At 42.8% G+C, this 12233-nt stretch overlaps 1 protein-coding gene across 2 annotated transcripts in view; it reads left to right on the top strand.

Annotated features, from left to right (window-relative positions):
• Window positions 1-12233, top strand: part of MYO5C (myosin VC) — a 163347-nt gene that overhangs the window by 41622 nt on the left and 109492 nt on the right. For both annotated transcript variants that reach the window (XM_068275459.1, XM_068275458.1), the window contains exon 3: window positions 5625-5787. In XM_068275459.1, coding sequence (XP_068131560.1) covers window positions 5625-5787 — 163 coding nt within the window. The remainder of the gene's footprint in view (window positions 1-5624; window positions 5788-12233) is intronic.

Raw genomic sequence — 12233 nt, 5'->3', positions numbered from 1 at the left:
ATAACACACATGCGGACCAGGTGTTATTTCTCCCATCTATCTTTACTAACTGCATCCTTGCTGCAGTTGTGTGGCTCTCTCTACCAAAGCCAAAACATTGCATTGCAGTCAGACAACTGATATTTTTTAAAGGAATAAAGATGGCAGCTTCCATATTCCTTTCAGTTTAGGTTTCCTTTAAATACCGGTAGCATTACAAATTGTTTAGCTGACAGCAAGTTAGCATTGCAGTGACATCATTTCATGTATGGTTGCTGTTTCTACTGATATATCTTAAAGGAATACTGTAGGGGGGTCGGGGGAAAATGAGTTGAACTTACCCAGGGCTTCTAATGGTCCCCTGCAGACATACTGGGCCTGCGCAGTACGCTCCTAGTTACATCAGCAGGATCAAGAACACGGCAACGCAGGCGCAGTGGTTTTCAGACTTTAAAGTCTAAAATTCCAGAAGTGAACCAGAGGCAGGGCCGGAGCATTGAGGAGTGGCTGCGCGGGCACAGGATGTCTGCGGGGGACCATTAGAAGCCCCGGGTTCAACTAATTTTCCCCCGACCCCCATACAGTATCCCTTTAAAGTGAACCAGAGACGAAGCACCCTCATGTATTTTACCATATATATATATCAGTGGGAACATTAAAGAAAACAACCTACCCTGCTCTCTGTTTCATTCTTCACTGCTCAGCTTGCTTGTTACAGCTCTAATAAAATCAACGACTGAGCATTCAGTCTGGCTTTGCTCAGGAATCATTATAGCTGAGTCGGTCTTCTCTGATGTCTTTTCAAGCCCAAGCCTGCCCCCTTTTGGCTCTGCTATAATGACTCAGCTATAATGATTCCTGAGCAAAGCCAGACTGAATGATCATTCGGGAATTTTATCAGGGCTGTTAACAAGCAGGCTCAGCAGTGAAGAATGAAACAGAGTATGGTAAGTGTTTTCTCTAATGTTCCCACTGATATATATGGTAAAATACACGAGGGTGCTTCGTCTCTGGTTCACTTTAAGCTGTTCTCTGAAATTAACTGGCTCTGTTCCTCAAACCATGAGCTATAAACAAACAAGGAAGTGTCTGGACTGGAAGCGTGTGATCGCTGTTTACGAAATACAAATAAAGGAAATCTTCACTATTTGTTGACCATTCCCAGTGAGAAAAAGTGCTTTTTTAAGCACACCTGTCATTATGGACTTAGTTTTTCATTAATTATGAAAAGCACTTAAAATTGTTGATTTCCTTAAGATTCTATGCAAACCATTTGAAACATTTAGACTTCTCATATCATAAAGTGGTTGCTTTTGAGTTTAAAGGAACCCGAGGTGAGAGACATATGGAGGCTACCATATTTATTTCCTTTTACCACTTCACATTCCTGGGGTTTTACCCCTTAAGATTCCTGACAATTTGGGCATTTCAGCTGTGTTGATAACAGGAATAACTATTTATTGCGTATGCCATCAAATTGCTATATGTAGGGGTTTTTTTTCTGGACAATCTACGCTTTCTTTGGGTAATATTTTTTATAACTTTTTTTTTTATAGGCATTTTACAGGGGAATGCAAAAATTACACCCTTATTAATGCTTACATAAACAAGTGCCACAGTTTTAAAACACGTCAAATACATTACGTGGCTTATCCTGGTTAAAACAATACCACATATGCCATATTTTATCACTAGTTGGGCATGCAGTGTACCATTATCACCAGCCTATGTGTCTGTAGTGCCTGCATGCGATCGCAAGGGTGCACAGTTTTGGGACCCCAGTGCTGTACAGATGCATTGCTAGGCAACAGCACAGCGATTAATCTGTGACCCTAGCGATTGCATCTGAGCGCTACGGGCCACAGCCATTACCGGTGTCCACAAATGGGTATAGGTGACACAAAGGGTTAATTAGTTAGGGGTTAACACTTCACTACAGAGAAAAAAATGCTGTTTATTTTTTAATGTGACCACTTTTTAATTTTATTTTTTTTTTACTTTTATTTTAAGCAGAAAACATTCACAATTGTATGGGTGCATAAGTGCAGTGGCGGCTTTTAGTGAGTCTCATGTTCAGAAACCCAGAAATCTTTAGTGTAACAAATCAGGAAGTGAGACTCATGTCCGTGAATCTCAACTGCTAAGGCCCCGTTCACACTGCACGTGTTTCCAGCCGCGTTTTGGAAACGCGTGCAGGTGGCCGACACGCACGACATCAGACATTGCATAGAGTGCAATGTCTGATGTTCACACTGCATGCGTTCCGGACCTGTGCGGTCCGGGAACGCATGCTGCACGCATTTTTTGTAAAAACGCGTGGCTGTCCCATTCACTTTTCAGTGATGGGATCAGCCATGCAATGCACACAAACGCGGATGGCGTGCGTTCGCATTAATCAATGTCAGTTGCCTGGCCATCCTGCAGATCTTTCTGGTCAGTAGTGTGTGAATCACACACCTGTTACCAGGGCCGGTTCTCATTAAGCAAGGTGAAACATTTGCATCAGGCACAGAGATTACAGGGGCAGCATTTTATGTACTGTGTTTACATTAGCAGCATGCAGTCAGAATAGGAGTAGAAGTGAGACGACAGCGAGCGAGGTGAAGATGTCATCATTGGGGAGAAGCAGCTTGTTGTCCTGTGTGAGGAGTCTGACAGTGAGTGAGGAGGAGGAGGCAGGGGAGCGGCAGTGTTTCATTTGATTTTAACAGGAAAGGGGAGGAGGTGGCACTGCTGTCCTGACTGAGGAGGAATGGAGGATGGCTGACTGGCTGAGGGTGAGCAGTTTGTTTGTCACAGATTTGTAGCCAGCCAGTGTGCTATTGTGTTGAGGTGCAGCATGCCATGTGAGAACATTAAATGAAGCAGAATAAATCGTCAGGTGTTAAGCGATCATTGCAAATCAGGTAGCAAAAGGATAGAACCGGCCCTGCCTGTTATATGTATGCATCTATTCTAGACAGGCTTCAGTCAGAGCAACTGATCTGCATGTTTGTTCAGGGTCTATGGCTAAAGGTATTAGAGGCAATGGATCAGCAGGACAGCCAAGCAATGTGCATCGTTTAAAAGGATATACATTTGTCAGCTTCCATATGTCTCTCATTTTGGGTTCCCTTTAAAAATGTTTGTTGATTAAACATTCTTCTGATGAAGTCTACAGTTATGTTCTTCAGTCTGTAAGGATGTTTTCTCTGCGACTAGACTGTGGTCTACTGGGTAATTATAATAGTTGAATCCATGTCAAATATGTACACCTATAAGAAGGACTTTTTACCGTAATATCAAAGCTTTAACATATGTTGATGTGCCTAGATACTGTCTGGTTTATTTTGATAATAAGCATATACACCAGAGAGGTCAAACTCCAGTCCTCAAGGGCTGAGATCCTCATACATTTGTTTGCACAGCTAAAATGAATTGATGGGACTGAATCAGGACAGGTGTGGGTCATCAAGTAGGAAACATTGCTCAGTCCAGAGGCGTATCTACAAGGGTGCAGGCATGGCTAAAGCCATGGGCGCCCCCCTGCACTATGGGCACCACGCCTGCACCCATATTTTGCCGCTGTAGCTGCCTGGCGTGTGTCCCTATACCGGATACACACAGGCGAAGTTGCTCGTTCCGTCCAGGGGAGAGATCAGAGAGGAGGCGCCACTAGGGGGAGCTCCAGGCAGGATTGCACTGAGCTCTGAAGGCTTATACAGTCAGGAAGGAGGAAGCACGCTGAGGATGGTGGAGCTGGAAGGAGAGTAGAAGATATGGATGACTGTGTCTCACTTTAGCACAGCTGGCTGGGCATTGGGCAGCACATAAGTTTCTTGTGCCTGCACCATATCCCCCCTCCTCTAGGAACACAGATTTGCCCACCCCATCGTGGTAGTGGAGATGGAGGAGAGCCACGCAGATCTGCAGGACAGGCAGTGCAGTGAGCCTGGCATGAAAAGGTATGCTGCACTGCACAGGGGGAAGGGAGTATTGTATGGAGCAGGGACTCTGCAGGCAGCGTCTGGTCAGCTGCAGTCTGAGGCACGTGTAGCTTTGACAGGCTGCCCTGTAATGTGATCCTCCCTGTCTGCTAATTGCTGTGTGCTGGCTGCACTTTGACTCTTGGAGGGGGACAAGATGTTTGATCCGCAGTCACTGGGTACAGCAGGCTTTGCTTCACTGTAGAGTGTGTAGTGTTGGAGGTTAGAGGCATTGTAATTGCAATTCAGATTTAATCTGAAAATGGACATTTATTGAAAAATTTACTTGGGGATTCTGCCTATCATTAAACTTGAACAATTGCTCTTATAGTAATGGAATACTTGCCTCTGCCCATACCAATATCACTTTCTCTCCTCACTTCCTTGCTGTCTCTCCCAGCAGCTCTATGCCCACCTGTTCTGTCTTGTTTTCTCTGCTAACATTCTCTGCCCATCCTCTCTCTGTTCACAATCATCTTTCACCCTCTGCCAATATAGCACTAACGTCTTCTGCAACACTTTACAGAGTACATTGTCATATCACTGACTGACTATCCTCAGAGAAGCTCACAATCTAATCCCCACCATAGTCGTAGTCTGTCTGACCATATAATGTATTTATACAGCACTAATGTGTTCTGCAGCACTTTAATGAGTACATAGTCATGTCACTGACTGTCCTCAGAGAGGCTCACACTCCAATCACTACCATAGTCATAGTCTAATATCCTACCATATTATTATTATTATTATGTATTTATATAGCAGTGACATCTTCTGCAGCACATTACAGAGTACATAGTCATGTCACTGACAGTTCTCAGAGGAGCTCACAATCTAATCCTTACCATAGTCATATAGTGTAATGTCCTACCATATTATTATGTATTTATATAGCACTGACATCTTCTGCAGCACTTTACAGGGTACATAGTCATGTCATTGAATGTCCTTAGAGGAGCTCACAATAATCACACCATAGTCTAAGGACCTACCTTATTAGTATAATTACTATAACTATTATGTATTCATATAGCACTGACATGTTCTGCAGCACTTTACAAAGTACATAGTTATCTCACATGTTAGTGTTAAAAGTAGTGGAAGGTTAGTGTTAGAATGGAAGACAGAGAGGAAGTAAGAAGAGCTCTTTCAGAAAAAATAACTTCAGCAAAATCAACACCAAAAACCACAGACTATAACAAATATACATGAGAAAGGATGCAGTTTTTACAGGGAAGACTCTGACAGGGGATGGGAATGGGAGGGGGGGGCGCAGTCTCAGTGTTTGCCATAGGCGCTATGTTACCCAGATACGCCACTGGCTCAGTCTATCCTAAATTCTGGCATTATTATGAGCCTCGTGGCCTGGCATTGTGGACTCCACAATGTGGTTTGCTAAGCTTAAACAGGCATGCTCCAGCCAGTGATATGTGCAGCATAAGATCATCATAAAAGTCAGGAAATAACAGCTTCTAAACAAAACAGCAACAGTAGCATCCATTATTCTGACAGCAAGACACCAATAAATTATATTCTGGCATCTTCATAAAGCAGATCTACTCAGCCACAGCTAAAGCTAACCAGTGAATGTGTTTTTACCGCCTAATGATTTTTATTTGCCACATGGCAGCAGGATGAAGTGACGGTGTATAACTTGCATTATTACTGTTACTGTAGGACCTGAAATATGTCATTGAAAAGGGTCTGCCACCTCTTAGGAATCCAGACATTCTGGTTGGCGAAAATGACCTCACTGCTCTCAGCTATTTGCATGAACCGGCTGTTCTTCACAATCTCAAAGTACGATTCATGGAGTCCAAACTTATCTACACCTACAGTGGTAAGTAAACATTGTGTCACAGCTGCTTGGAGATTTCTTCAGGCTTTTATGAAAATAATAAGATGAAAATAATTAACTCACTCATCTCTGAATACTGGCATGACTAAACAAAAGTGATCAGATTCTTCAGAAACACTCTCTCACTTTGAATTCCCTTTTACATGTTGTCTGTAGATTGTCTTGGACTTGCTGACTCTGTGCCGGTCCAGTGAGTCTACATGACTCACGTTACATTGACCCATACAGCTTTCTTGGTTTGGCACATCTTATTAACACGGCACCATAGGAATATGCCCTCTGTATAGAGTTCTTATGTCTTGTTCACTGAATACTTCCCTATACAGTATATTGATTACCATCATCGTCCTCATTATCTTTTGTGGCATTTAATCACTTTTGTCAGTTGAATTTTTGTATTTTATAATTATTATACCGGTATTTCGAAGTAGTTATGGAGTCCATTGTGTCAATACAGCTGCTTACTGATAGACTGATTTACATATAATATAAAAGATTTCTATTTTTTCTAATTCATATTGAACTTTTGCTATTTTAATTAATGGTAAGAATAATCCACACTTCATAAACACTAATAGGATTTGGCTTGGTACTGTGATCTGTGGGCACAAAGATGACTCTGAAACAGACCACCCTTCTGAATTCTGTACTGTTCCATAATGGACTATACTCACTGATGATTTGTGTTTGAAAATGTTTTCAATCATCAGCAGGAAAATTATTACTATGCGCTGTCCCTGGAAGTCCAGCTTTTTTTTTCAGAAGCAAAGAAAATAATATGCACAATATTTATTATAATATATTATAAAATATTGATTATTAATACCTTTATGTAGAAGAACGCTGCAGGAAACTAGTGCATACTTTGAAATGATGAGCAGACTCTCATTTGAAGAGTCCAAGAGCATCCAGACTGGATTCAACCCCCCCCCCCTATTCTGTCTTCTATGCCACATTCCTCTATTGACCGTCATGGGAGAGCAATTTAGTGGCAGATCAGCCAGGCCCTTCGCATTGAATGTGCATTTACTCATGCTATTATTGTGGAATATGTCCTTGTTTGCTGGTGGCTTAAAGAGTAACTGTCAGGCATAAAATCAAAAATCAATTCTTTATTTTTCTCTAGCAAACAAGTAATAAGGATGCTAACCAGACAATCCAAAAGTTAAAAATCACTATTACTTTCCTTGTTGATAAATTATCATTCCCCAGTCTACCTGACTCTTATTTGGTACACACAACATTTGGTACACAAAAAGGAAGTTGCAGGGCATGATGGGTTGTCCTTTTTTGCTTCTATACTTCCCTTCAGACTCAACTAATGCAGCCCGATTTATTGAAGCCTCTTTCCCTCCTGTTTTCCACTCCCACACCTCTGTTCCTCTCTGATTGGCCAATATTTCTCATACTGAGGCAATCCACTTTCTATAGTGAAGGGCAGGCAAATTAGGCAGAGGATAGTAAGGGAGGAAATTACATCAGGATTGGCTTCAAAATAGTCACAGTTAAGATGGGAATTGCTAAGAAGGATTTTCTCTTTTTTTACTGTAGAAAAGTCACTAAAATCAAAATGTGGACAGTGCAATACATTGTATAAGTAGAGCAAATATTCATCTACTTATATATATGTTGTTGTTTTTTCTGAGATACTGTAGTATGGCTGACAGCTCCTCTTTAAAAGGCATTTTACTGATAAGGTGTGAAAATATCACCTAGGAGAAAAAGTGAATTGAATAACGGTCTAATAAAATGTTGCACCTTTTATTCTTTGTTTTTATACTAGATTGTATATTTTATTAGAATATTATCAGTCTGGTTTAGGAGGTTGGGCATCGCTGTGCCTCCCCATTGAGGTGGTCTTTAAGCAGGTCCACTCCTTCCTTTGGAAAGATATATGTGTGTGCTAGTTGCCACTATTACTATTACAGTACTAGGCTATGAGTAAGGACCCAGGAGGTTCGAAGCATGTCAGCCAGTGGTAGCTACGGTAGTTGTTTTGGATCGCTTATTTAATAAAAATATTTGCTTTTAAAAAGTTCAGATTCCTCCTTTTTTTCTTTCCTCATGTGCTTAGTGTCAGAACAGAAACTTGTTTTAGGCATTTTGTGTCCTGAATGATAAACATCACTTAAACAATTTTTATACCAATGTTTATCCTGTAATGTGGTGACCAGGATTGTATTCCATATGCCAAATGGTGTCTTACTAGAGGGACAGTAGCATACTAGCATCACACTCCTATACTCCTACAACCCTCCCACCACAACCCTTATCCATCCCAAAATTGGGTGTGTTTTTGCTGCTGCTGCTGCTGCTGCTGCTTGAGCTAACGTTTTATTAATTAATACTGCACTCCCAGATCCTTTTTCAAGTTCAGATGTCCCCAGCTGTATCCTACTGAGATTATATGCTGTTATGGCCTCATAGTTTGGAATATGAACATTTCACTTGTCACTTTCCTTTCTATAAAGCCATCCATTCAAGAACTTCCATAGTATGTCACTATGAGCCAGAATTACACCTGTTTTATGTGTGCTGACAGTGCTTGTATTGGTTTCAGAGTAGGACATAAATTGTGTAATGTAAGCACACTAAGTATATAGCCAACAACACAAAGTATGCGTACCATTCTGAAAATGTTACCTGAGCTATAAGTGAATCTGGACCTATGTTACTGATCATTCTACAAATGTTTGTAACATCTGTAAAAATAACAGCATTACTTGATACTGTATCCAAATCATATATAGCATTAGGTCAGTAATACACAAACTGAAGAAAACTGAATCCAATACTCACCCTTTCAGGGCCCCACGGTTAATGGTGCCCATTTTGAATATGTTCCAATTACTAATGCTATTTACTTTATGTCCTTTGCACCAGTTTTCTTTTGTTATATCCATGTATGCATAGTCTTCCCTAGTCCCCTTAGTTTTCACACAAGCCTGGTTTGGAGAACAGTATCAAAGCTTTTGCCAAATCCAAGTACCTATTGCAGGACATTCCCCATGTTTGGATTTGCATTCACTATTTCATAAAGGTGGACCATATTGGTCCAACACCTGTTTTTAGTAAATTAATGATGCCTAAATAAAATTAGATTTTTTTCTGAGCTACATAATTTTGTATAGCGATCCTTAGGACACCTCCAAACATTTTAAACAAAGTTGATGATACACTTACGGTTCTATAATTTCCCAGTTTTGATATTATTCGCTTCTTAAATAATGGAAAAACATCCTCTGTATGCCAGTCATATGGGACTATCTCACCTGAAAGAGAACTACAGAAAAGAAGACAAGGTGGCCTATCAGTAACCGGGGTCAATGTCCTTAATAACTATAGATGGCTACCATCTGGGTCAGGACATGTTTTATTTAAACATGTCTGACATACTTTTGTTAAGCAATTAATGTTGAAAGACTGGAAACAACCCAGAGCTTTTACAAAATGAACTTGGCTGTCTTGAAAAGACAGACGCAATGCATACATTTTAGTTTAGTTCTTGCGCGTTTATGTTCATAAATACCATTTGAATTTAGCTGGCTGGTTTCCATAAGCTCCCTGATAATTATGTAATCAAGATGATAATCAAAGCAAACAACCATAAGCTTGGGTGATGACTGAAGACCCTCCCAGTGAGATGTTACTGAGCTCTGCTTAAAGCCTTGTATATATGTGTGGGGAGTGTCGCCCAGCATGGATCAGGACTCAATCCCTCAGACCACAGTGCCTTGCACTGCTGACTGTAAACCGAGCATGATTCTGATGGCATTACCTGGAAGCATCATGGGTCTGTGACTGCTGCTGTCCTGTTTGCTGAGAGCAGATGGATCAGGAGAAGTCATTCTCTGTTTGTATACATCTCTGATATTGGAAGGCTGGATGACTGCTTAAAGGACAACTGAAGCTAGAGGGATATGGAGGTTACCATATTTTCCGTATATTCCAGCATATGAGACGACTGGGTGCATAAGACGACTCCCCAACTTTACCAGTTAAAATATAGAGTTTGGGATATACTCACCATATAAGACTACCCCTCTTCCAACACACACCAAATAAAAATGTTTAAAAAATCATATACTGGTGCTATGTATGAACAGATACTGGTGCTGTACTTTATGTGGTACCTAGTATATAGGCAATTGACTGGTTGGATTGGTCAAGTCTCCCTCTCCCTAAGTGGATTGATCAGCTCTCTTTGTCTACCTGTTTATCAGAGTGGTATGGAAGCATAGATTGTGCTGTGCCCATAAAACACGCCTCTTTCACCCTTCTTGCCCACCCTTGCATCCTATTTACCTCCTTCTCCGCCTCTCAGATCTCACACATCTGCGCCTGCCCCGCTTCACTGCAGTCTTTAGCAGCGAGATCTGACAGGCGGTAACAGGATAGGGCACATCGCCCGGCATCAATGGCACCCGGCATATAAGACGACCCCTGACTTCTCAGAAGATTTTCAAGGGTTAAAAAGTACCCTTATACACCAGAATATACAGTATTTCTTGTTAACCCTTTCTGGACCAGCACCCTCTGCCCCCTTAAGGACCAGAGGGTGCTGGTCCCGTAAATCGCCGCTTCCCGACGAATCGCCGCAATGATCCGCCGCTCCCAACGAACACGCCGCTCTGTCCCCACCGCAGGCTGCTCTCTCTGCCGTCGCTATGACGGCAGAGCGCTGTGCGCCGGTCAGGAGCCGCTTTCATTGGCTCCTGACCCTGTCACTCCATGTAAGCCAATGAGAGCGGCTTACATGAATGACAGGGCCAGGAGCCAATGAAAACGGCTCCTGCCCGGCTCACAGTGCTCTGCCGTCATAGAGGCGGCAGGGCAGCAACGAGCGGCGGGGGCAGAGCGGACCGAGCGGCGGAGACGGGCAGGGGCGCGCGGTCAATGGGACGTAGAGTTTACGTCCTGTCAGGACCGCAGTGCCCCCTGCCCGACGTAGATTCGCACTCGCTCGGTCCGAAAGTAGTTAAGCAATACCAGTTGCCTGGCAGTCCTGATGATCCTCTCTCTCTAATACTTTTAGTCATACACCCTGAACAAGCATGCAGCAGCTTAGATGTTTCTGACATTATTGTCAGATCTGACAAGATTAGCCACATGCTTGTTTCTGATGTTATTTAGACACTACTGCTGCCAAATAAATCAGCAGGACTGCCAGGCAACTGGTATTGTTTAAAGGGAAATAAATATGGCAGCCTCCATATTCTTCTCACCAGAGGCGTATCTAGTGGGGTGCAGATATGGTACATGCCATGGGCGCCACTGCCTCTCACCTCCCAATGGGCGCAAATTGCCCTTTTATTATTATTATTATTTATTGTATTTATAAAGCGCCAACATATTACGCAGCGCAGCCCTTTCACTTCTGTCGCTATAGGTTCCCCAAGAGCACTCCCATCCAACTGCCCCCACATCCCCATATGCAAGCCATCAGCTCCGGTGATCCGTTCGTGCTGTTTCTCACCTCCCCAATCCCCATAGAGCGGCAGGTCACCCAACTCCCCTAGATTAACCTTTGTTGCTGCCGTTCCGCTTCCTGAGGACTCCTGATTGGCTAGCCAGAGCGGCATCAGCTCTCCTATAATTGGCCGCGTGGTTCCAGCATACTGCTGCGGCTGACGGGGACAACATAAACATCCACAGACACTACGGTGCGTCAATGAATGGTCAGTCAGAGGCTGATGCCGCGCTGGCTAGCCAATCAGGAATCCTCAGGAAATGGAACAGCAGCAGCAAAAGTTTATCATAATCTAAGGGAGTCGGGTGACCCGTCACTCTATGGGGAGGTGGGAGACAGCACGGATGGATCACCGGAGCTGGTGGCGATTGGATGAAGAGCACTGACACTGGACAGAGGCAAAGCTCAGATAAATTCAAATTGGGTAAGGGAGTTTTATATACTGTATAATATATGCTTGTGTGTTTTGGTGGATGAGGTAAGTCAGGAAGGAGAACCCAGAGAATGTGTGTGTGTGTGTGTGTGTATGTGTATATACAGTATACATATAAATGCAGTGTGTGTGTGTGTGTGTGTGTGTGTGTGTGTGTGTGTGTGTGTGTGTGTGTGTGTGTGTGTGTGTGTGTGTGTGTGTGTGTGTGTGTGTGTGTGTGTGTGTTGATTAAAGCTGTGTGTGTATATGTGCAGTGTATGTGCAATGTGTGTGTTGATTAAAGCTGTGTGTGTATATGTGCAGTGTATGTGCAATGTGTGTGTTGATTAAAGCTGTGTGTGTATATATGCAGTGTATGTGCAGTGTATATGTATGTGCAGTGTATACCACTGTAGTCCTGCTGCCCTCCAAGGTACTGCTGTCCACTGCATAGGATTGGCTACTGCGCATGCGTCTACAATACTCCTTTGGTTGTGTTCCTGTGGCCGGGAGCATTCTGCAGTTGCGCGGTTTAAGTGTTCGTGA

The sequence above is a fragment of the Hyperolius riggenbachi genome, chromosome 3 (genome assembly GCF_040937935.1).
Source record: "Hyperolius riggenbachi isolate aHypRig1 chromosome 3, aHypRig1.pri, whole genome shotgun sequence".
Classification (NCBI taxonomy): Eukaryota; Metazoa; Chordata; class Amphibia; order Anura; family Hyperoliidae; genus Hyperolius; species Hyperolius riggenbachi.
Note: the sequence above shows the minus strand (reverse complement) of the source record. Positions and strands in the feature narration are given on the sequence as shown.